This window comes from Staurois parvus, unplaced genomic scaffold (genome assembly GCF_062004578.1).
Source record: "Staurois parvus isolate SC_StPar_1 unplaced genomic scaffold, SC_StPar_1.0 ptg001091l, whole genome shotgun sequence".
Taxonomy (NCBI): domain Eukaryota; kingdom Metazoa; phylum Chordata; class Amphibia; order Anura; family Ranidae; genus Staurois; species Staurois parvus.
Window position 1 is genome coordinate 690,806 of NW_028318887.1, and position 27,021 is coordinate 717,826.

Below are 27,021 nucleotides of genomic sequence, written 5' to 3' on the forward strand. Positions count from 1 at the left end.
GCACTGACTCCAGCCTCAATCTACTGCTTGTGAAAGTCCCCAACACTTTTGAATGGCCTTTTCCTGACAATCCTCTCCAGGCTGCGGTCATCCCTGCTGCTTGTGCACCTTTTTCTTCCACACTTTTCCCTTCCACATAACTTTCTATTAATGTGCTTTGATACAGCACTTTGGGAACATCCAACTTCTTTTGCAATTACCTTTTGAGGCGTTCCCTCCTTATGGAGGGTGTCAATGATGGTTTTCTGCACAACTGTCAGGTCAGCAGTCTTTCCCATAATTGTGATTCCTACTGAACCAGACTGAGAGACCATTTAAAGGCTCAGGAACCCATTGCAGGTGTTATGGCTTAATTAGCTGATTAGAGTGGGACACTTTGAGCCTAGAATATTGCACCTTTTCACAATATTCTAATTTTCTGAGATTGTGGATTTGGGGTTTTCATGAGCTGTAAGCCATAATCATCACAATTATGACAAATCACGGCTTGAACTATCTTGCTTTGCATGTAATGAGTCTCTCTCATATATTAGTTTCACCTTTTAAGTTGCACCACTGAAATAAATGAACTTTTGCACGATATTCTATTTTTTTGAGTTTCACCTGTATATGTAATTACATTATCTATCTAAAATGGTTGTAAAGGCTCATGGTTTTTTACCTTCATGTATTCTATGCATGAAGTAGAAAAATCTTCTGTGTTCCCCCCCTAACCCATTGGCTCCTGCTGCTGTCAATCAGAGTCAGTGCCAATGAGGAGAGAGCGGGGGTGGGGCAGAGCTGTATGTGTCTTATAGACGAGCAAATGGCTTTCACTGGGGGTACTGCTCAAGGGGGAGGAGCAAGGAGCACTGGCGGTAAACCCAAAAAGAAGAGGATCTCGGCTTCTCTGTGCAAAACCATTGCAGAGCAGAGCAGATAAGTATAGACATGTTTGTTATTAGAAAAAAAAATGAAGCTTTAGAGTCACTTTAATGAATGCCATTACAAGTGCAGTTACACTAATTTTCCTTAGTAAATGTAATGTTTTAAAACTTCATTTTGTTAAGAATATCCAATCAGGTACAAGCAGGGGCGGACTGACCATTTGGAAACTCGGACACTGTTTGAGGGCCCGGGGTTAGTAGGGGGCCCCATGAGATGCCCCTGGTACTTTTTTCATAGGCTTTTTTGAGTTTGGGCAAGGACACAGGGGCCCCATGATCCCCTATTGCCTGGGGGCCCAATGAGTTGTCAGTCCGCCCCTGAGTACAAGGAAAAAAAAAAGCATTTTTGCTTGTAAATGATTGGATGATGGAAATCAGCAGAGCTTTACGACATTTACTAAGCTCTGGGAAAATGAGTGCAACTGCACTTGCAAAATGCACCGTCTGTCTTTAATAAATCAACTGCACTAGTGGTTATTTACTAAAACTAGAACACTCAGAATCTGGTGCCACTCTGCATAGAAATGAATAAGTCTCCAGGTTTTATTGTCAAAGCTTAAAACTGAAGTTAGAAGCGGATTGCCTACCATGTACAACTGCACCAGAGTTTGCACTCTCCAGTTTTAGTAAATCTCCCCCCCCAATATGTTCACATAAAACAAGGAATCATATGCATGAGAATTAAAAAAAAAATAGGCATTTCCCTTAGATGATTGAGGTGAATACTGTGCTAAGTGAACATTATATGGTTTTAGTTGTTCAACTATTCTCTTCATTGACAACGAGCAAACTCTAAAAACTGGTACAAGCAATACTTCAAGTCCTCATGCACACTGGATGTGTTTACAGCTGCTGTTTTTGGCTATTGGTGTTTTTTTCTGCAGCCAGTAAACTCCACAGCATGTTATCCTATCTGTCCATGCACACATGGGCTTTAATCAGTGTTTTTTGGCAGGGGTGATTTTGGCTGGAAAAACACCCCCAGAACTAGTGGGTTTCTAGAGGAGTTTTTTTAGCTGTAAAACCGCTCTGATGCTGAAAACCATAGTAAAATCGTCAAACTGGCTTTTTTGGGCTTTTTTTCTAGCAATTTTTTTTTCGGTGTGTGTAAAAAAACCTGCAAAAAAAATGCTAAAAAACGCAAAACACTGAAAAGCACAGAAAAACTCTGCTAAACGCTAATGCAAAAAATCTAAAAAAACTTGCGTTTTTAACGGGACTTTACACAGCTAACGCTACCAGCATTATTATAATGCCCAGTTTGCATGAATACTAAACCTCACTTGTCCTTTGCCCAAAGCAAGGAAAAGCAACACGTTTGAATCATTTTTGTTTCTGCTACTACTTACAGTGGATGCAGAGTTGGAATTTAAACACTATTCAGTTTAAATACTGATATGTTCCCCACAAAGCTTGGGCTGTGTGTTGTGTACATAATTGCTAGGGCTTACCTCTCTCTATCAGAACATTTATTAGGAAGTCGCTCCACTGAATATGTAGATATTGATGAAACTCCCAACCATTGCCACTGTAGTTTAAATAAAATAATATAATCATCTAAAAATAGTTTTAATAAAATGTTTAAGGGCCAGTTTACACTGATGTGGTGCAGGATTTGCAGTGATTCCTATGCGTTTCCCGCACAGCAATTGCACTCCATTCATGCAAATGGCTGTGGGTGTCAATGTTAAGTTAACAACACCTTGAAAACAGTTCACAAAATGCATTGCAGTTAGCTGAATCTGATCGCATGGGTGTAGTCTGATTCCAGTACGGAAAAAAAGGGATCTGTACATTTTATAATACAAAATGAATGGCTGAAATTCCACTGAAAAATATTTGCATGTGATTTGAACAGGAAAGCTGTGTGATTCCTGGCTAAATCACATGCGGTTTCCCGCACCGCATCAGTGTAAACCGGCCCTAAAGGATGTATTCCTGAACAGTTACAAAACACATGCTGTATTATTATTGTTTCCAGTATAATATTTATCAATTGACAATAGTTTTTCTTGCAATAAACATGTATATGTATAGTTTTACTGTATATTGTGTCACCAAAATATTAGGATTTTTGTTTAGACTGGGTGATAATTTATATTGGTAGGTATTCTGCAATCTAAGCATTAGTTCCTGAATACATAGGGCCCTAAACATGAATACAACTCGGTGCCGTTTTCAGCCGCAGCGTATTTCTGCCTGCCATAATGATTGACAGGTTTCAGGCAGTGGGACTGGAAGCTGTACCTCTGCCTCCCAAGTATGTTAAAATGCAGGATTGCAAGCACAGGGGCTGGACGCCACCTATGAAAGGGGCCTTAAAGTGGACTGTCATCTAATATAATAAATTTAACTTCATTTGGGTGATATCGTGTATGTGGCTCAATCTTTACTACTCTGACAAAGTTTGGTTTAGCAACAAATGACAACTAATGCCACTTGAATTACTGGTACCTGTGATACTGGTGAATTGTTTCAGTATTGCTTGATTGTTCTCCATACTCACAGGTCCTTGCCACACATGTAGCAAGACTCCAGTTTATTGTAATCAAAGGATTAATATTTCTATCCATCCAGTTATTATTATTATTATTATTCAGTATTTATAAAGCGCCAATAGTTCGCTCAGCGCTGTACATTACAAAGGGGGACAGAACATGTGACAGAACAATACCAATACAATGCAAAACATGAGGGGATCAAGGGCCCTGCTCTTTCGAGCTTACAATCTAGGAGGGAGGGGGTGGTGGCACAGGAGGAGATAGCTGTGGGGGATGGAGTGGTAGGAAGAGTGGAGGAGGTCGGCAAGTTAGCAGGGGGTGGGGTAGGCTTCCCTGAAGAGATGGGTTTTCAGGGTGCGCCTAAAGGAGAGGAGAGTAGGTGATAATCTGATGGGTTGGGGCAGGGAGTTCCAGAGGATGGGTGACACCCTGGAGAAGTCCTGGAGGCGGGCATGGGAGGAGGAGACCAGGGAACTAGAGAGAAGGAGGTCTTGTGAGGAGCGGAGTGTGCGTGCTGGGCGGTACTTGGATATTAGGTCAGAGATGTAGTACGGGGCAGTATGGTGGACAGCTTTGTACGTCAGCATTAGGATTTTGAATTTGATCCGTTGCGCAATCAGAAGCCAGTGCAGGGATTGGCAGAGGGGGGTGGCGGAGACAGAGCGGTTGGAAAGGTGAATGAGTCTGGCAGCCGTATTCAGGATCGACTGAAGCGGGGATAGCCAGCGGCGAGGCAGGCCAGTGAGGAAGGAGTTGCAGTAGTCGAGTCGTGATATGATGAGGGAGTGGATGAGCTGTTTAGTGGTTTCTGGGGTTAGGAACGTGCGGATTTTGGCGATGTTGCGGAGGTGTAGTCTGCACGAGTTTGTTAAAGATTGGACTTGGGGCTGGAAGGATAGGTTGGAGTCCAGAATGACACCAAGTACTCTGGCCTGCAGGACGGGTTTGATGGTAGCGTTGTTGGATGTGACGGAGAAATCAATGGGGTGTGGTGTCCATGCTGGGGGGAAGACAAGAAACTCGGTTTTGGAGAGGTTCAATTTAAGGAAGTGGAGTGACATCCAGTCTGATATGTCGCTCAGTAGGTGTGTGATTCGGGCTGAGACCAAGGGGGTGAGGTGGGGGGTTGAGAGATAGATTTGTGTGTCGTCGGCATAGAGGTGGTAGTTGAAGCCGTGAGAGTGTATGAGTTGGCCAAGGGAGGAGGTATAGATGGAGAAGAGAAGGGGCCCGAGGACAGAGCCTTGAGGGACCCCAACAGAGAGGGGGAGTGAGGGGGAGGTGGTAGCATTATAGGTAACGCTGAAGGAGCATTGTGACAGGTAGGATGAGAGCCAGGAGAAAGCAGAATCTCTGAGGCCGAGGGAGTGTAGTTTTTTGAGGAGGAGGGGGTGGTCGACTGTGTCGAAGGCCGCAGAGAGGTCAAGGAGTAGGAGCACTGAATAGTGGCCATTAACTTTGGCGGTTAGCAGGTCGTTGGAGAGTTTGAGTAAGGCAGTTTTGGTGGAGTGTAGGGGACGGAAGCCGGACTGTAGGGGATCGAGGAGGTTGTTGTCGTTGAGGTGAGAGCATAGGCGGGTGTAGACTAAGACTATCCAGTTCTAAGAATTACCAAGCTCTTCCAAACAGCACAGCCGTGCTTGGCAGAGCAGGAAATATTATTTGACTCTGCTGCAGTTAAGCAACATCTACAGGTCTTTCCCCTCCCTAGCCTGTTCTGGACCGTGAAAGGAGAAGCAGCAGACTGATGAGCTCTTCTCTCTCTCTACTGTTGTCTTCTGTCTCCATGCTTCTTGCTTTCAGATGAGCACTGCAGCAAAGCAAACTGTCTCCTTCTCACTCTCACAGTGTCAGTCCTACTGTACTGCTTACCTTTAAAAAAAACATTTAATTGTATATTATTAAACAAAATTTTTAAATTTAATTCATTTATACCATATATATCTGCCTGAAGTTTAGCTTTAATGGTGATTAAATGTAAAGGCTGTAACTGCCTACTGCTTATTGAGCAAGACCCTGTTTGGGTGCCTTCAAAGAAGTTTTCCACAACAAGCAGAAGCTCGCCACCCTTTAAATTGATCCTTTAAAAGTCCTTGTTAACTGAGTAACTGTAATCATTTAGCAAGACTACAAATAAGGCAGCAGCATGTATGAGGAATGATTGTTGCAGATGAGCTTCGAGGTAAAAACGCTAAAAATTAATTGGCCAAGTTGAAAACCTTCTCATTGATAATAGCTTCCCTCTGTTTTTCTGTTTTCTGGAATTCTTGGAAAGTTGTCAAGGTATGTGATATACGACAGAAGTAATTGCACAGCCAATCATGATTTTAGATGTATTTCTGATAAAATTATATTCTACCATTAATTTGCTTTATTTGTATTGACACGTAGCTAATTTCTATCTAAAGGTTATTCATTTTAATGATAACTATAGATGAAGGACATTTCAGTATCTTGGTTTGATTTCTCTTCATGGGTTCTATGTGAAGTTTTTATCAAGTCACATTTCTTTTGTCTCTTTACCAGCTGGTAGTACCAGAGTACTGCATCCATGGCCTCTTCTGTCTCATGTTTATGTGTGCTGCTGAATGGGTCACTCTTGGTCTGAATATACCACTGCTATTCTACCACCTTTGGAGGCGAGTATTTATTTATTTATTTAAAATTACCACAATGTGCAAATAAATTAGTCATATTCTGCATGGCTTTGCATATATACAAATATTTACATCAGTTCTTGTGCAGGTACAGGTTACAATGTGATATCCCCACCTGGGTATGCACCCTGCTCCAGAGTTACCTATTGACGGGAGTCTACCTACACTTGTTTCCGATGCTGGAGCCTTTCTTATCTTTCACTGATACTGGCAATGCTGGAGCATTTCTCTTTTGTTTCGCTGCTCCCACTGACACCATGGGCACATTTCTTCTTCCACTGACACCACCAATGCTGGGGCTTTTTTTTCCTCCACCAGTACTATTCCCATATTACCCCACTTCACACTATGTACACCCCTAGTAAACCCTTCATTTTGCTGTGGAGCACTAGGAATGTCAAAACCATTGTCTCGTTTTGGTGCGGTCCATTTCAACCCTCTGCAATTGTCCTTCATTCACCCAAAACCCAAGGCTCACTAACTTCCAAAAGTTCCCAGGTATGACAAACAATGTAACAAGAGAAGGTAAAAGTAGCAGACTATACATCTGTTCTCAGCACCCAAGTAACCATTTAGTCATGATCAATTTTTCTCACACTCGCTAACTTTTTAACTATACAGTAATGCAGTTTACTTGTTTTCAAAGCTTTACTTTCTAAACTGGATTACTTTGGTGCAAGCACCAGTGTTTCACATATACCCAAGGTATTATGTTTGTTTAAGGTATCCCTGGTACACTCGAGATCAATAATTGGTTAAAGGATATATAAACTCAAAACCAAAAATGTGATTTTATTTTTACCCGTTCCTAAATGTGGTAGCAATCTTTTTCCTTTTTTTTCAAGCTAAACACATTTTTCTGCAAATACAGAGAAATAACTTAATCTTTCCAGTGTTTTAGTAGCTTTCTTTGCATTGACCTGATTTATCACACAAACATATCAGTTTTCCTATCTACCTTCTGTGAACTTTAAACAAAAGTTTCAATATGTAATGAAGACGTGGAGTGGAGGGGGGGTTATTAGTTCAAATCAGAGGAGCAACCTACTTACTGTGGCTATCCTTATAAATACACTAGTGATCATAGGCACCCTAGAATGGGAAGTTCGTTATTTGCAGGATCACCAGGTAAAAATAAAGGAAAAACACAGAAAAAAATAAACTAACACATGCACTACATATAGGGACTGGTAAGTTACAATATATTATAGAGCGTATCCCTGAAGGAGGCACTCGATTCATCGGGTCCTTTGTGATTGTGCCATGACTATATAAATAACTCAGACACCAGAAATTGACAGCAAACTGGTTGAATGCAAGTAGAATATATTGTCACAGGTCAAGGGTAAACAACTGTGCAATAATGAATCAATCAGTGAAAAAAAGTTATTGATCTAGGTTGACAGCTAGAAAGAAGCAGGTTATAGTAACTCACAAATGGAAGTTATGCCACAGGAATGCATCAAATAGAAAATAATGGCAGAAAAAAACAGTGTCAAATGATAATAAGACAATGGCTAAACAATTGATCTGTCTGGCAGCATTCAGTAAATGTCACAAAAGTTCCCCTTTTTTAACCTGCAAAAGGTGTCTTTGGCTAGAGAAAGACCTATGGGTGATAACTGTAACTGTAGTCAGCAGTTAGTAGACTCCTTGCTCTCAGCCTTCTACCAGCTATTTGGTGGGGCCCAAACATTGTGTTGGTGCACTGTAAATTCCATCCCTTTATGAATTCTGCATGGTACTAAATGACAGTTAATCTTACTCTGCTAGCAAAGGTAGTGTAAAGCCAACCTGTCCGGTGTGCACAGTGAACTCTGGTCTAGATGCTTGGCACACATATCCACTATCTCCTGCTCTCAAGGACTCAGACCACAGGAAGATTATTTAATGACCAGTATGTTCATCCAATGCTGATCAAAGGTTGTTCAGCTCTATCATGAAGCTGGGGAAGCTTGATAAAACTGTAGAAGAGGATAAAAGAAAGAGCGCACCAACCTTGCGCATTACCTCAGTAAACAATGAATAATTTTATTAAAGAAATATACTCACAAGAGTAGTGATAAAACAGGCATAAAATAACCAGAGTCCACACAGGGTTAACGGTCACATGCAAAATCCATCCAAAGGGGAGATAAAAGCTAATGTGTTTCAAAGGGTGATCCCTTCTTCATCAGAGCTGGGTTTGACAGATAATAAAACTTCAATTCGGCAGAGTTCCCATAGCTAGGATGCATTCAGCCACTGAGTGTCAGTATTTCAGCCTGCTTTTATCTCCCCTTTGGATGGAATTTGCATGTGACCGTTAACCCTGAGTGGACTATGGTTATTTTATGCCTGTTTTATCACTACTCTTGTGAGTATATTTCTTTATTAAAGTTATTCATTATTTACTGAGGTAATGCGCAAGGTTGGTGCGCTCTTTCTTTTATCCTCTTCTAGATGCTTGGCAACCACGGAATCCACTGGCCACATCCTCCTCTCTGCGGAACTGGCTCCCAACAGACTAGGTCTTGGTCTCAGGCCCAAGGATGATGGGCCTCTACTTACTGCACACTGCTATTTGAAGTGTGCACTGCCTCGACCCTGCCACAGGAAGAGACCATCCTTCCTTGTTCTCTGTGAGAAAATCATCTTTGGTTCCTCTCTTGTTATCCCCACTCTTGATAAATGAAGTCCTTCCCCCATCTGCTGCAATAGCCAAGTCCCACGTGAGCTTGGTTTTCCACAATCCATCACTGTTATGCATCAGAGTCTCTGTGGTACTTTGTGTCCCACAGGCTTCCACTGGTGGATGGAAGCAGAACAGCACTGGCTAGATCAACATAGAAGTCCTGTTTGGACACAGAGCAGCTGAAGCAAGGTGTCTCTGTAGTTTCTGCTTCCTTCCCAGCTAATCACCCAGCTACAGTATTAAACTTTCATTGGTCTTTATACATGTATTAAATGTGCTTAAGGTGCTTAGAGCAAATGGTGTAGGGATCATTTCTTCATTCTCTAAATACATGTAAAAGAGGAATGGAGGTAGGGTTCTGCCTTGAACATATTGTAGTCTATTATTCAGTGCATTAAAGTGGTTTTAAAGAATTAAGGTCTTTTTCCCTTCAGGTTTTTTATGCATGAAGTTAAAAAACCTTTTGTGTACAGCAGTCCCCCCCCAATTCTTACCTGAGCCCCCTCTGATCCAGCTATGTTCACAATAGCCTTGGCTGTACTGGCTGAGACAGAATTGGGAGCCCATTGGTTCCCACTGCTGTCAATCACAGCCAGTGAGTAAAAGAGGAGAGAGCATGGGGGAGAGGCTCTATGGGGTTTATTTACTAAACCTGGTTGACTCAGAATCTTGTCCACTTCTGCATAAAAACCAATCAGCTTCCAGGTTTTATTGCTGAAGACTAACTGAACATGCTAAGGTTAGAAACTGATTGGCTACCATGCACAGGTGCCCAAGATTCTGAGTCAACCAGGTTTAGTAAATAAACCCCTATGTGTCTGATGGGCGCATAGAGCAGCAGCTCGAAAGCAAGCATGCATCTGTGCCCCCAGGGCAAGCAGCTTTTTCTGGGGGCACTGCTTGAGGGAGAGGAACCAGGAGCACTGATGGGGGACCTGGAAAAAAAGGATCAAAAAGATATGTAAATATCCCCCTGGGAATTTATAAGGCAAAACATGTGTGGAACAGTATAAAACAATACATTTTTATTACAAAAGTTTTTTTAATAAAAAGAATCAAAAGACTCAATAAGATCAAACTGCAGTACAACAAGTTATGACTCAAGAATTAGATAACATTGTACAGTATACATATAACTTGTATTACATCAACTGGCAAACGTGTTGCACACACGTTTATGCCATGGGGATATTTACATATATTTTTGATTTTTGTCTTGGTATTGGGATGCTGGCAAAAATTATGTAAACAGTGGGACACTTTACCCAATCTTTGCCCTGGTTCACATATTTGCGGCCATGTGGGCTGCATTTTGCACGGGCACGAGAGCCCATTCATTTGAATGGACTCTTGTGCCCCGTGACATGCAGGGAAGAAGTCTCTGCACTGCTTCTGAAAACGCAGCCTACACGGGAACCTCGGTTCCCAGTATGATTGCGTTTTCCAGTGCGGGCAGCGTGCCATTAGAATTAATGGCACCCGCCCGCGGGTCTGCATTTCTCTGTGTGGGTGGTGCGGCTGCACGGATTTTGTGGATCCACAGCAGCACCACCCACACAGATGTGAACCTAGCCTTTAGTTTTAATTGAAAAGAAGAGGATTGGGGCAGCTTTGTGCAAAACTACTGCACAGAGCAGGTGTGTATAACAGGTTTGTTATTTTATTAAAAAAAAAACAAAAACGAAGCTTTAGTATCACTTTAAATGTTTTAAGCACACAGTGGAGACTGTAGCATGAGCCCATGGGGTTGATTTACTAACCTATAGAGGTTGTTCACTTAGCCTAGTAAAAGTGGTGAAATCCCTCTGCTTGGAGTTCTGTAATTGGTCCTTCGCAGACATTTTGAGATTCATTGTATATTTTTACAGTAGCAGCATATCAGTGAGCAGAGGGTGGAACCATTTACACACTGTACAGCTAAACAAAAGGCTTCGCTTCTCAAAATACACAGTATGTTTTATCCATACTTTGATAATGAGTGATCATTTCAACAGCATTGCTTTGCATCTCTAGCATTGGTAATAAATGTTAAATCTTATGTCTCTAAAGATGACACATGTCCATAGAATGAAGTTGGATGAGAAATGGTCCAATCTTAAACTGTGTAAAGGGTTCTTTACTTTTAGAGCAGCAAGGATGTAGACTTCCCTTTCACAGTTGGTGGTGTCAGAGGAGAGTGTGAGTGTAGAAACCTTTAGTGTTTCTTAGCAAACACAGTATACATATGGATGTTGCAAAAGTAGTCACAAGCACACATATACACACACATACTAAGGTTGAACTGAATGAACCAGTGTCTTTATTAACCTTACCAACTATGTAACTTTGTATCACGCTAACATGCAGCCGTGCCAAGGCCAAGCAACATAAGGCAAGCCAACTCTTGCAGAGAAGTCTTGCACCAAATTCTTAAGCAATGAGGGCAATATACAATGTCTGACCTCTTTTAATGATGAGTTTTGTATTGCTTTACCCTATGTTCTTGACACCTAAAAAGAAACGTTTTTCTAAAAACCTCAAACAATACAATTTAGCTAATAAGTGGTTTTGATTTCATGTAGTGAATTTCTCTTTCTTTACTGCATTTATTATTACTATAATTAAAGTGTTACTAAACCCAGGACCCTGCATTTACTATATCTGGTCTCTCACAGTACACAGAACAATGCAGTTATTTTAGTAAATATAAACTGCTAAATATCTTTTCTCATCAGCAGTTAGAGCAGTCTTGTGACTTCTATCAGTGTCCAGCAGAGCACTGGTTACAGCTTTTGGGAGGAGTTTTCATGCTCCCCTGATGGTCCTCTGAGGCTGCAGGATCCCTGAGGCTCTGTCTGGACAATGCTGAATGGCCCTGTGCTAATCAAATTCATTCTAAAGAAAAAAAACTCTCTAGCAATACACACCAAACTGAGCATGTGCAGCTTGCCCCCAAGGCTCTGTTCTGTCAGGGGATGAGTCGGGGACAGTGGAAGAAGGAGAGTATCAGAGAAGACAGGACTAAACATCCTTTTTTATACAATGCAGAGGATTAACCTCTTAGGTTGCACAGTGAGTATAACAAGCATGATTTACTGCATATACAGACTGATTTTACTGTTGTGGGTTTAGTAACACTTTAATAAAATTGTATATATTCTTACAATAATTAATGTTCAAATTACATTTTTAAAGCAACCCTATCATGAATTATAAAATAGAGAAAAAGGAGGTTCCCTGTAAAAGAAGTTGGTAAATGTTAACTCTCTCCCATTGATCACACTGCCAAATGCTGCTCAGTTCAAGACATTTCCCCAGAAGTCTTTCTCTAAGAATTACACTACAGGAGTATTGGTATCCTGCTAGACCCAGTGATTGAGTTTTTTGGGAGGAACTCTTGAGCACTACAGTACACCTGGAGATCAACACTCCTGGAAGTGTCAGTCAGTGGGAGACAGGTAAGTATGAAACAGCTTCTTTTTCAAGTAGCCCCAGAGATACTTTGTTTCATGTAAAAAGAACCCTCTTAGGATTCTCCAATACACCCCAGTAGTGTTGCTAATCATTAGGGTTTGTAGAACTCAGAGTAGCCTCTGATTTTTCACAAAGACTGCACCTCTGTTTTTTGCCAAATGCTTCTTGATATATGTTTTTCCCTTCCTACTACCTCTTATTTTTTATGGCCATTTCCACCAGCATAAGTCAAGTGAAGGACATTCACTTGCAGTCCAGGGCAGACTCAAAGTCTAAATGCATATTTGTTGGATTAAATGTGTTTAATTTCCATCCTTACTAGCAGAGCCATATTTAATATTGATTGGACCCTGGGCAAACATTTTCTGCCCCCCCCCCCCTCATTAATTTTCACTCTAAACATGCTTTGAAACATACAATAAATAGCTAAACTCAAAATCAGTGTACTGCAGTAGATCAGGCAGCAATTTGCAATTGATTGTTGCAGGTTACAGCATATCATTACCACTCACTGACTTGGTTGCTAGAGGTTACAGTACACATTACAGCTTGCTGATTAGTTGCTAGAGGTTACTGAACATGATTGCTGCTTGCTGATTGGTTGCTAGAGGTTTCTGCACATCCTCACTGCTCACTGATTGATTGTTAGGGGTTTCTGCACATCCTTAGTGCTCACAGATTGGTTGCTAGAAGTTACTGCACATCATTACTGGTCAATGGTTGATTGCTAGAGGTTCCCACACATTATTACCACTCACTGATTAGTTGTTAGAGGTTGCTGCACATAATTACTGCTCATCCATTGGTTGCTAGAGGTTACTGCACATCCTTACCACTCACTGGTTGGTTGCTAGAGGTTACAGCACTTAATTACATTTCACTGATTGGTTGCTGAAGGTTACAGCATATCACCTCCTCACTGCCTACACACCATGGACTGAGAAGGTTAGGGGACCCACCAATAGACAGAAAACTCATAGGATTCCAGGGATCAATGGCAGTGCTGGGGGTGATCAGTGGCAGTGCTGGGGAGAAGATTGATGGGATCATTGGCAGTGGTGGGGATATAGGATCAGTGGCAGTGGTGGGGAGGATGGGATAAGTGGCAGTGCTGGGGGTTGGGATGAGTGACAGTGCTGGATGGGGATGGGAGGTGACATTCCTACACTGACCACCATTGTTAGGGGGGATTAAAACTGATGGCCAGCATAAGGGGGGCTTAAACTGACCAACAGTTTAAGGGCACTTCTGCGCTTACCACCAATGTAAAGGGAAATTTACACTGACATCCAAGGTAATGGGAGATTTTACACCAACAACCAATAAACTTCTACACCGGCCACTAATGTAAGGGAGAATCTACAGTGACCACTAGCAGAGGTGTTGGTGGCTGGAACCCTGGGGGGGGGGGGGGAAACATATATATGAATACCACATTGCCCCTACTATTTACATATGAATGCCACATTGCCATCGCTCTTTACATAGGAATGCCACATTGTCACTGCTACTTGCATATGAATGTTGGTTATTTACATGTGAATGCTGACATGGTCTGCACACATGAGTCATCTGTACATGGCAATAAGACAGAGCTGGGCACTATAAGTAACAGCACTTTTTACAGATATCGGACAGCCTGGGACAAAGACTTCCAGAGACAAGGAAATGTATACCAGTACAGTTGGCCAGTAAGGGAAAGCTGCTTTGGGCCCCACAACAAACACTGGGCCCAGGGCAGCTGCCCCTTTTGCCCCTCCTTAAAAATGGCACTGTTTACTAGTCACATATAACTATAAAGGAGTTATTTTATTCTATTCTTAAAGAGACCCTGTCCCTCGATCATTCATTTCAACAACAATCTTTCCATATGATTATATGTGCATATAATGTATTTTATGCATGTAGGTTACCCGTAAAAGCCTCCCTTGCATAGACTTTACATAGTAGAGGAAAGGACTAAGCTAGGGAAATGAACCTTATTGAAGTCAAATTTGCGCACATTGCAAATTAACACATAATTTTATGAATAGGAAAAACACAGCACGTTTACATTTACAATACCTAAAGGTTCTGGGATTTAACATTTTTTTGCAATTTTTTATTTAATGAAAGAGTTTCTTTACACTCCTAATATCAGTCATTTTCTCTACTAAGATTGTACCCCAGCTCTGCTCTGTATGGAAATTCAAACCATAAATGTGTGGAATGGACATAGAAACAGAATGACAATTTACTGACTGATACAGGTTTTCTGATGTACTTAACAGAAACAACAGGAAGAGGAATAAATCACTATGGTAGAAAATGTGATTTTTGAAGCTGCTGTATCTAGCAAATTGTATAATGATGTTTATAGGCTGAGGTCCTACATTCTCTCCTCTTTATTTCTGATAATCTTCCTCACTTTGGGCTTTATAGGCACCTACCATTTTCACCCTTACCAACAAGAGAATTGAAGTGGTTGTAAAGGCTGAAGGTTTTTATTACCTTTATGCATTCTATGCATGAAAGTCAAAAACCCCTTTTGTGAGCTTCTCCCCCCACAGCCCCCTAATACTTATCTGAGCTCTGTCTCTATCCAGCTCTGTGTACAGTACAGGAGCTTCAGGTGTCCCAGGACTCCCTCTCTTCATTGGCTGAGGCAGCAGTGGAAGCCATTAGCTCCTAATGCTGTCAGTCACAGCCAGTAAGCCAATGAGGACAGAGTGGGGGACAGGGCCAAGCCACGGCTCTGTGTCTTATGGACACATACAGCGGGGCTAAGGAGCAAGCATGCACCAGTGCCACCATAGCAAGCGGCTTGCTATTGGGGCACTGGTCAAGAGGGAGGAGAACCAGCAGGGCACTCAAGAAGAAGAGGATTGGGCTGCTCTGTGCAAAACCACTGCATGGAGCAGGTAAGTAGTTATTTTTTTTTAAAAACCTATGATATCGCTTTACATAAAATACAGTTACTGCAACCCCATATGCTCAGAAATGTCATTGTTTCAGTTTGGATCTATTCTATTTTCACACCTATTGTATTGTGCTATTAATATAAATTACTACATTGAGATTTATATTGTGTAGTTTTTACTTTAGTGCACACATTTAAATCCATAGTTTAAATAAAAACATGTTGGAGCATCAATGGCTGAGCCACTATACTGTCGCTAAGGCAAGAAATCAAAATTTGGATAGACTGGAGGACAATGTGCTGATCAATATGAAAAAAATATTCTGGGTAAATAGTTACAGTTATAATTTGGACATATGGAGAATACAACAGTATAAACATGGCAGAATGACAGAAAAGCAGATCACAAACAGCTTAGAAGAGACAAAATGATTTGGTGGCTATGTGATAGGTGCATGGGGAGAGAAGTGAACAGCATAACTGTGAGCTGGATGGTAAGAGAATAGGCAAATAGAGGCGTAACTAGAACCTTTAAGGCCCTGGTGCAAGAAACATTGAAGGGCCCCTCTGACCCAAGCCCCTTCCCATTGATCCCAGGGCTCATTACTCCCGATGCAAGGCCCTTTATTATGGTCCCACAGCAGGACCCTTTCACATGTTCTGCAGTGGGCCCCCTTCCCGCTCTTACATTAGAATCCCCCCTTACATCAGAGTTCCCAGCATTCCCAGAGCCCTTTTTACATTGGAGTACCCCTTTACAGTACATCAGAGTTCCCCTTTATAGTGCGGGGGGGGCTCTGCAGACCCTGATGGACCATTATGTAAGAGGTCCTCAGCCCCCCATTAAGGTCCTCAGCCCCATCCATTAATATCCTCAGCCCCTCAAGAATGACCTCAGCCCCCCATGAATGACCTCAGTCCCCCTCCTTTTATTTTCTCAGCCCCCTCTCCATTAATGTCCTCAGCCCCCCCTTTCCCATGAATGTCATCAGCCCCCCTCCATTAATGTCCTCAGCCCCCCTTCTCCAATTAATGTCCTCAGCTGCCCCAATAATATCCTTAGGCCCCCCTCTATTAAGGACCTCAGCCCCTCCTCCATTAATATCCTCAGCCCCCCTCCAATGAATATCCTGAGCCCCCCCCCCCACTAATAAAGACTGCAGCTCCCTCACCCCACATCACCCCCTCCTCCTGTCATACCTTACACAGTGCAGAGGGCAGGAGGCACAGCAAGTCTGAACAGAGGGCTGGGCAGTGCAAGTAAGTATGCTTCTGACTGGTTGCTAGGACTGTCCGGCATCATAATCATCAATCACCTGCTATTAACACAGGCAGCCCCCGCCCTCCATGCAAAGCCATCCTGCCTGCTGCAGAGAAACAGAGAATGACAGCGGCTCCTATGTGGTGGGACTGTGACCAGCCATGATGCCTGGCATAAAGCTTAATGTGACAGGGAGGCTGCTCAGGCTCCCTGAAACAGGGGTGGGGTTGCAAGTGCAACCCCTGTGACCCCTGACACTACACCAGTGGGCAAATACATGGTCAATGCATGGGGAGCAAGTGGAGGAGAATTGATGGGAGAGAGCAGAGCTGGGCAGAAGAAGCTGAAGAGTGTTTTGGCAAGGTTGTTTTTTAAAGCTTAGTCAAATAAAGAAAAAACGAATGACAGTACAAGGGACATTGCTTACAATCAGTAAGATGTGTCTCATGCGCCGCTGTCTCCTCCTGTTAGCTGAAATACTCCTCCTCTCATTTCCTTAGCCCCCATGCTGTAATGTTCCAGTGCAGCAGAGGTTAATAGAACTGGGGGAGTTTTAACAGGCACTCATCAAGAGTACCTGACTATACCCACCCTTTCCACCCAGCTGCTCCATTCAACGCCATACTAGGGCATCTATGAATTAATGTGATCCATGAATAGAAGAGGAAAAGATGATTGAGAAGTCCACCCACTGCATTCATAGAATATTTGTTAGCAGCACAAGACAGACATCTTAATGACTGTATGCAGTATCCCTTGTGCTGATTTTTGCTGCTTTTTTATTTTAACTTTTATTTTAGCTTTAGTCCTCATGCACACTGGACATTATTACAGCTGCTCTTTTTGGCTTTTGGTATTTGTTTCTACAGCCAGTAAACTCCCCAGCATGTTATCCTATGTGTCCATGAACACGTAGGCTTTAATCAGCGTTTTTTGGCAGGGGCATTTTTTTAGCTAGCCCCCAGAACTAGTGGGTTTCTAGAGTAGTTTTTTAGCTGTAAAAACATTCTAACACTGAAAAATGTGGTGAAATACAGCAAACTGGCGTTTTTTAAGCAGCTTTTTTTTGTGTATGTAAAAAACCCGCTAAAAAAAATGCTAAAAACTGCAAAATGCTGAAAAACACAGAAAAATGCTGTTAAATGATAATGCAAAAACTCTAAAATAATGCACATTTTTAACATGACTTTACGCAGCTAACGCTACCAGCATTATTAAAACGCCCAGTGTGCATGGAGCCAAAAAACTCCTCTTGAAACCCAATAGTTCTGGGGGGGTTTTCCAGCCAGAAAATGCTGATTAAGCCTGGGTTCACACATTTGCAGTAAGGTATATCGCATGTGATTCGCACAGGAACCATACCACATTCCTGTGCAAATCACATGCGTTTTGTGTGCGGTGCGATTGAAGCCATACACTTTGTATGGCTCTATTTGCACCGCACCCACACTGAAAAGGTGTAGGACCCTTTTTTGGGTCCACATTAGAATCGGATCGCATGGGTATTCACACCTATGCGATCCGATTCTGCACATCGCACCGCGTTTTGCGGACCGCTTACGGGGTGTTGTTAACTTAACATACACACCCACAGCAGTTCGCATGAACGGGGTTCAATTCTGATGCGATGCGGAATTCGCACTGAAAACACTGCAAATTCTGCACCGCATAAACCTATGTGTGCATGAACACATAGGATAACATGCTGGGGAGTTTACTTGCTGTAGAAAAAAATGCCAGAAGCCAAAAACAGCAGCTGTAAAAAAGTTCAGCGTGCATGAGGTTTTAAAATCCTCCCACCTTCAGTTACACTGAATACATTGCAAGGATTTTTGCAAACATTGTTGCAGATTCATACCTTTCTCTGTTATTAAAAAATGCTGTTTACCACAATGTATCCTTTATCAAACTTAGCAAGTACCGTATATACTCGAGTATAAGCCGAGTTTTTCAGCACATTTTTTGTGCTGAAAAACTGCCCCCTCGGCTTATACTCGAGTCATCGTCTGCAGATGTCAGGGGGGGCGCGAGGCTCCGTCAAGGGGGGCGCGTACAGGGGTGGGCAGAGGGCTGCTGTCTCTTACCTGGCTCCCACGATGATCAATCCAGGAAGCGCTGCTCCTTCCGTCACTCCGGCCACTCCCTCACTCCTGCCGCTCGGCTCCGCCTCCTCACCGGTGATTGGCCGCCAGAACTGTAGCTCAGGAAAGGTACACAGGCGGCCAATCACGGGCAAGGAGGTGGAGCCGAGCGGACCCGCGAAAATCGAGTGAGGGAAAAGCCGGTAAGTGTGCAGTGCAGAGGTTCTGCTGCAACCACATATGCTGGCTGCAGCAGCACCATACTGCAACAGGGGTCAGCAAGTGTCATTGGTGTCAGTGAGAGGAATAGTGCCGCATCATTGGTGTCACTGATACTAATGATGGGGCATTATTCCTCCCACTGACACCAACGATGGAGCACTATTCCTCCCACTGACACCAATGATGGGGCATTATTCCTCCCACTGACACCAACGATGGGGCACTATTCCTCCCAGTGATACCAATGATGGGGCACTATTCCTCCCACTGACACCAATGATGGGGCACTATTCCTCCCACTGACACCAATGATGGGGTAGTATTCCTCCCACTAATACCAATGATGGGGCACTATTCCTCCCACTGATAGCAATGATGGGGCACTATTCCTCCCACTGACACCAATGATGGGGCACTATTCCTCCCACTGATACTAATGATGGGGCTTATACTCGAGTCAATAGTTTTTCCCAGTTTTTTGTGGTAAAATTAGGTACCTCGGCTTATATTCGGGTCGGCTTATACTCGAGTATATACGGTAATTGGTAGGGTCTGCACTCAATACAACCACCTGGGAGTTGTAATACAGAAAGGAGCTGGCTCCCTTTTAGCCATGGACAGTTATTTCTCTTTCATTTAACTTTTCAGAAAGAAAGCTAATCAAACAAGCATGAAATAAGGTGTCTTGGCACTTTCATCATTTAATCATCAAGCTTCCAGTACAATTTATGAAACCCTGCATTTATTCTAATACCAGAAAATCCTGTCTCTTTACATGAATCTCAGGGTTATAATACTTTCCTAGGATTTTGGGGTAGAGTCTGCAGCTTCTTGTGTCATGATTCTGTGCTCTGAAATTTTTTTGTGTTGGCAGGACTACAGTGGCCAAAGATAGAGAGATGCTGGAACCATGAAATACACTAGCTGGCATTTTTAAGCCCTAGGTCAGTCATAAGATTAGAATGCCAGTGACTATAGGATTTTAGCTAGCAGAAGAGCCAGATGCAGATGAATGCCAAGACAAAAATAAGTGCTACTCAAAAATTTCAAGCACACAGCTGACTTTCTGCCCAGTAATGCAAACACAATCAACTACTAGCTGTCAATTTGCTGATTCCTTTTCCTCAGCAACAGCTTACACAAGAGACTGCACAACAAATTTACAATAACATCAGATATTTGTATACATATAAAGCAAACCTGACATTTTGTTATGTTACAAGCAAAAACGTACATGTATTTTATTGGGATTTTGGGATAGACCAACACAAATTGGCACATAATTGTGAAGTGGAAGGAAGATGATAAATGGTTTTCAAAATTTTTTACAAAGAAAGCCAATACTTTGTAGAACCAACTTTCACTACAATTACATCTGCAAGTCTTTTTGGGTATGTTTCTACCAGCTTTGCCTATTCTTCTTTGCACAATAGCTCAAGCTTTGTCAGATTGGATGGAGAGCGTCTGTGAACAGCAATTTTCAAGTTTTGCCACAGATTCTCATTTGGATTTAGGTCTGGACTTTGAGCCATTCTAATACATGAATATGCTTTGATCTAAACCATTCCATTGTAGCTCTGGCTGTATGTTTAGGATCATTGTCCTGCTCAGGGGTGGACTGACAACTCATTGGCCCCGGGCAATAAGGGATCATAGGGCCCCTGTGTCCTTGCCCAAACTCAAAAATGCCTACGAAAAAGGTATCAGGGACATCTCATGGGGCCCCCTACTGACCCCAGGCCCTCGGGCAGTGCCCAAGTTTCCAAATGGTCAGTCTGCCCCTGGTCCTGCTGATAGGTGAACCTCCACCACAGTCTCAAGTGTTTTGCAGACTCTAACAGGTTTTCTTCTAAGATTGCCCTGTATTTGGCTCTGTCCCTCTGCCCATCAACTCTGGCCAGCTTCCCTGTTCCTGCTGAAGAAAAGCATCCCCACAACATGATGCTGCCGCCACTGTATTTCACAGTGGGGATAATGTGTTCAGATGTGCAGTGTTAGTTTTCTGCCACACATAGAGTTTTGCTTTTAGGTCAAAAAGTTCCATTTTGGTCTCATCTGACCAGAGCACCTTCTTCCACATGTTTGCTGTGTCCCCCACATGGCTTCTCACAAACTACAAATGGGACTTCTTATGGCTTTCTTTCAACAATGGCTTTCTTCTTGCCACTCTTCCATAAAGGCCATGAAAAGCAGGAGTAACTTACACTGGTGTGTATGACTGGTCCCTTTTAAAAGCAAGTCATAGCTGTCATAGAGCAAAGCGAATAATTACCTTTCCTGCTGCCCTCACCTACAAATGTCTCATTGATCCTGAGTAATCTGCTGCTAAAGTCTGAAAGAGAACCAACACTTCTGGAAGAGTGGCTCTCCTGGGTCCCTCTCAGTTCTTACTTGTTCATTCTGCTAACCTCAACTCATTACAGAAAACAGTAGTGACATAGAGGTCAGGGGAGGAATGCTCAGAGACCTCCATTAATACTCAAAAAAAAGTAGATAGTCGGTAAGTTTCACAGCTGCATCCATTTGGGTTGAGTTACTAAAGGCAAATAGACTGTGCACTCTGCAAGTGCAGTTGCCCCAGAGCTTAGTAAATGAGATGTAGTCTCACTTTACAAAGAATACAATCACATGCCAGGAAAAAAAACAGCATTTTGCTTGCACTTGATTGGATGATGGAAGTCAACAAAGATTTCCCTTATTTACTAAGCTCTGGAGCAACTGCACTTGCAGAGTGCAATTGCACTCTGCAAAGTGCATAGTCTAATTGCCTTTAGTAAAGTAGACAGACTATTTTCCTTTGGTAAATCCACCCCACTGCCCTTAAGCCATGAACCGCAAGAAGCTCACACCTGGGAGGAGGATTCTACATCAGCGAAGGGTGAATTTCTATGATAAGAAGCAGCTAGCAGGTTGTAGGATTCCCTTCATTTAAGCAATGTCCCTGGTGCAGTATACAAACCCCCCCCCCCCAAAAAAAAAACAACAAAAAACCTTAGATTTATGCATTAAGAGGGGCATCCTCCGCTTGCCAAATTTTTTGGCAGGTCAGAAGAGCTTTTAAGCATCTACAAAAATCCTCTCAGTCATTATAACTGCTTTCTAAATTTCAAACACTGAGAGTTATTCTCACACATTGCCTTGTCCTATTTAAAGATAAAATCCTTCAGTTTGGAAAACAGCCACCAACAACTACGATTATGCTACTTTGGCTTATAAACTATGCAAGTCCAACTAGGGACTAGCGAAGACTGGATATTGAGATAAAATTATAATCAGAGAATGACTGCTTGGAAAGGGATGACAAGAGGAAAGTCGAGATTCCAGATTTATCATTCTGCTGAAATGTAAAGACAAACAAGACTTGCAGCCAGCACTCTCAGCATTCGCCATAGTTCATAATGCAGTCGTGCATGCTGAATCACTGTTATAACAAATGGAAGTTTATTTTATATTTCTGTGACTTAATCTGTGCATCTTAAACATTTGGGCTGAAAATATTCACATTGTTAGTGCAGGTAACATTTTCACAAAAAAATAATACTATATTGCCAAAAGTATTGGGACGCCTACCTTTATACACATATGAAATTTAATGGCATCCCAGTCTTAGCCCGTAGGGTTCAATATTGAGTTGGCCAAACCTTTGCAGCTATAACAGCTTCAATTCTTCTAGGAAGGCTGTCCACAAGGTTTAGGAGTGTGTATATGGCAGCAATGTGCAAACTACGGCCCGGCGGACCTTTTAATCCGGCCCGCGGAGCGTGATACATTGGCTGTCAGGATGTGTGTAGGCGGGGCAGCGTGACGAATGTGAGGGGAGCTAGGCTCCTCTCACAGTCCGCCCTGAAGACCGGAACGGCGCGGGAACACGGCGAGAGGAACGCGCGGAGCAAAGGTAAGTAAATTGACACAGGGGGACTTGGCTTACTACTTGGGGGGGAATAGTACTATGGGGGATGAAATACTATATGAGGGATGAATTAATATGGGGGATGAATTAATATGGGGAATGAATTACTATGGGGGATGAATTACTATATGGGGGATGAATTACTATGGGGGATGAATTACTATGGGGGATGAATTACTATATGGGGGATGAATTACTATGGGGGATGAATTACTATATGGGGGATGAATTACTATGGGGGATGAATTACTATATGGGGGATGAATTACTATGGGGGATGAATTACTATATGGGGGGTGAATTACTATGGGGGATGAATTACTATATGGGGGATGAATTACTATATGGGGGATGAATTACTATGGGGGATGAATTACTATATGGGGGATTAATTACTATGCTTACTATGGGGGAATATTACTATACTTACTATGGATGACACATACACATCATTCATCTACTCTTGGTCCGGCCCCCGGGTCCAATATATGAACCCATTGCGGCCCTCAAGTCAAAAAGTTTGCCCGCCCCTGGTCTATGGGAATGTTTGATCATTCTTCCAGATGAGCATTTGTGAGGTCAGGCACTGATATCGAACCAGAAGGCCTGGCTCACAGTCTCCACTCTAATTCATCTCAAAGGTGTTCTATTGGGTTGAGGTCAGGACAGTCAAGTTTCTCCACCCCAAACTCGCTCATTCATGTCTTTATGAATCTCGCTGGTGTGCAAACATGTTGGAACAGGAAGGAGCCATCCCCAAACTATTCCCACAATGTTGGGAGCATAAAATTGTCCAAAGTGTCTTGGTATGATGACACCTTAAGAGTTCCCTTCACTGGAACTAAGGGGCCAAGCCCAACCCCTGAAACACAATCTCACACCATAATCCCCCTTCCACCAAACTTTACACTTGGCACAATGAAGTCAGGCAAGTACCGTTCTCCTGGCAAACGTCAAACAAACACAAACCCACCCATCGGATTGCCAGACAGAAATGTGATTGGTCACTCTAGAGAATACGTCTCCAGTGCTCTAGAGTCCAGTGGTGGCACCACTGCATCCAACACTTTGCATTGCACTTTGTGATGTAAGGCTTGGATGCAGCTTCTCAGCCATAGAAACCCATTCCATGAAGCTCTCTACGCACGATTGTTGTGCTAATCTGAAAGCCACATGAAGTTTGGAGGTCTATAGCTATTGACTTTGCAAACAGTTGGCGACTTCTGCACACTGTGCGCTTCAGCATGCACTGACCCCGCTCTGTACTTTAACATGGCCTAGCACTTTGTGGTTGATTTGTTGTTGTTCCCAGTTGCTTTCACTTTGCTATTGTACCACTAAAAATTGGCTGTGGAATATTTAGTAGCAAGCAAATTTCATGGATGGACATATTGCACAGGTGGCAACCTATCATGGTACCACGCTTGAATTCACTGAGAGTGACCCATGCTTTCACAAATGTATATAGAAGCAGTTTGCATGCCTAGGTGCTTGATTTTATACACCTGTGGCCATGGAGGTGATTGGAACACCTGGATCCAATGATTTGGAGGGATATCCTAATACTTTTGGCAATATAGTGTAGGCAATGCCCACAAAACAAAGGCATTTACTTGCTAATACATTATATACTGTAATATAGTTGTGCTCTCTGCTCTGTTTTCTTTTGTCGTGTATATACACCAGATGCCCTGCCATGAGTTGCCAGCGCATATACATTTTAAAAGCAATGGGGTTCATTTACTAAAACTGGAGAGTGCAATATCTAGTGCAACTCTGCATAGAAACCAAACAGCTTCTAAATTAAGCTTTGACAAAAAAATTTGGAAACTGATTTGTTTCTGTACAGAGCTGCACCAGATTTTGTACTCTCCAATTTTAGTGTATCAACCACAATGCATTTCAATTGCAGCAGTTCACACTGGTGTGGTGTGTCCTGTCCTTTGTTGGAAATAGTAGAACAGGGCCTACTTTTTTTTTAGCACAATGCATGTAAATGGATGAAAGCACATGGTAACACACATAAACACAAGGGTCAAATCAGTTTGTTGAAGTATCTTTACAAATAAATCTCAACGAAGATAAAAAAAAAAAAGTTTTACATGTAAAAATGCAATGCAGCATGCCACACGTGCGTTTATGTGCACTTAATGCATACATTGTGCTGTGAATGGGCCTTATTTACATGGAACTAGCTGCTTACTCACAATCTGTATGGGATTGTGTTGTCAGCAGTGGCTGGCCCGTGGTTTCCAGGCAATCAGGAGGTGAAGTGCTGCCTCCCACATATCTCTTTGAAGAGAGATTTCACACCAAAACCCTCTTCACTACGCCACAGCTGCATCCATTTTATATAGTGTCATTACAGTTGTGATGCGGCCATATTCACCTCTATGGGGAGCAGTGGCAGCTGGCATCTCCTGCTGAAACTATATATATATATATATATATATGTATATATATACAGTATATATATATATATTGTAATATTTGGGGATGTTTAACTCAGTGGCAGATGTGTTTGCAAGTGAGTTCACGCCAGTCAGGAACTATTTTTCAGGCCTTGGTAGCCCACTTTTAAAAAAAGGACAGTCCAAAACACAATGTTTCCCATGCAGGGGTTCTTCTCCAGCAAAATATACACAATCCTAATGAAAATGCTAGCCCACCTGACTACTCATCAGCAACACTGCTGCTATAGATACTGATCCCTCTGACCATCAGCTCCTCCAGGCACACAGCTTAGAGCTTCTCGGACACACACAGCTCCTCTGGCCTAGTCCTCAGGCCATTAACTGTCTCTTGCAGACAATCATACTTCTGCTGCCACATGCAGTCTCTCTGACTCCTGTAGGAGACCTTCTGTCTCTCTTCGGTGGATCCCTGAGGTATTCTTAAACCTCTGGGAGCAATGAATGTAGCAAATTCCAGATTCTTTGATGTAGTATTCTGCAGTGGTAATATTCAGATAACAGAAAACACCCCTCTGTAGTATAGGCAGATTCGAGGTATTCAGGAGGAATGCTCTGCAGCCACTCTTTCATGAATGAATAATCACCATATCTCCATAAGCATTGGGACCATATTTAGGGACAAAGAAAAAAATATAATGGTGCAGCATGTCTTAAAACAATACAAGTCATTATCTATTTGAAAATAAGTCCGATATGGGAGAGAAACCTGACTACATATCTCCTGAAGCTATCCTTTGGCCCCAGCTCCCCCTCGCTTGAGACAATGAGTCGCCAATAGAGATAGACCCGACTCGTGCACCGGAATCACTCCACATTGTGTCCTACGTTTTACTATCCTCAGCCCTGCTGTGGGGTTCCTGGGCTTAACAGTCTTTTTGCGAGGTCCTCTGCCTTTTATAACACCTCCCCCCAACTCCTTGTCCTGAAGGTGTAGATATCTGCCTTTGCCTAATGAAAAATTACTTTTTCCCTCATTTACACCAATTTGAACCAACACACTTAGTCTTTTAGGTCCAACAACCTTTTTGTGGTTAGCCTTGAAAACCGAATTACCAAAGATTACCAACTGTTTATCATGCTCATTTACCAATGAATTATTCATCTCCATATCATCAGCCTTCAGTAATAAATCACTTTTTCCACAATTACCAACACTGTCAGTTATTTCTCTGTCAGAGTTTGCTAGGGCCAAGTCTAAGGAGGGACCACACACAGGTGAGCAAATATCCCCTGCAGAACCTGTGTTGACACACAGTTTTGTACATTCCGCTTTAATCTGCTGACTTAACCCTTTACCATCCGGGTTACACATAGGGTGAATGGACTGTTCCCACACATTCTTACAGCATGGGGCAGACTCCTTCTGTCCCAGCAGGACAGTATCAGTGCTGTCCTGGACAATCTCTGGTTCCAACACATGGAGACCCCTGGAGACTTCCATGGACAACCCTGTGGCTCTGACTCTGGTTGCTAAGGGAGATATCTCGCCTTCATCATTGTTAATGGACATATCACCAACATAATCACATATTTCACCATCATCATTAGACATAGCAGATCATGTGGGCAGTCTCTGCCTTTTACATACCACTTGGGCAGCTCCATAGCTGCCCTTGGAAACCCTCTGCATCTTCACTGTGAGCTCCTGGGAGGTTTCCCTGGGCAACACTGCAGCACCTGTCACTAGTGAACCTGGCACACAGACTGTTTTGGTCACCCCTAGTTTAATATTCCCACATACAGAGTCCATATGTCCTTTTCAGTCCTTGACCTTGCTGCAGGCTGGGTTTTCACCTGCATCTCCACACTGCTCTGGGTAGCACACTGCAGCAAGTCCTTTTTCACATGTAGTGCGGATTTCTCCACTGAACACACTCCCACTTTGTTGGGACTAGTCCCATAATCTGCACTAGTCTTACCGGATCCTGTAGCAAGCGTTAAAGCTTTCACTTGAGTGCGCTGT

At 42.8% G+C, this 27,021-nt stretch overlaps 1 protein-coding gene across 5 annotated transcripts in view; it reads left to right on the forward strand.

Annotated features, from left to right (window-relative positions):
• The window catches only part of CNIH2 (cornichon family AMPA receptor auxiliary protein 2), a 181,421-nt gene that overhangs the window by 131,869 nt on the left and 22,531 nt on the right, over positions 1-27,021 (forward strand). For all 5 annotated transcript variants that reach the window (XM_089658774.1, XM_089658771.1, XM_089658772.1 and 2 more), the window contains one exon: positions 5,954-6,066. In XM_089658774.1, the coding sequence (XP_089514900.1) occupies positions 5,954-6,066 (113 nt within the window). The remainder of the gene's footprint in view (positions 1-5,953; positions 6,067-27,021) is intronic.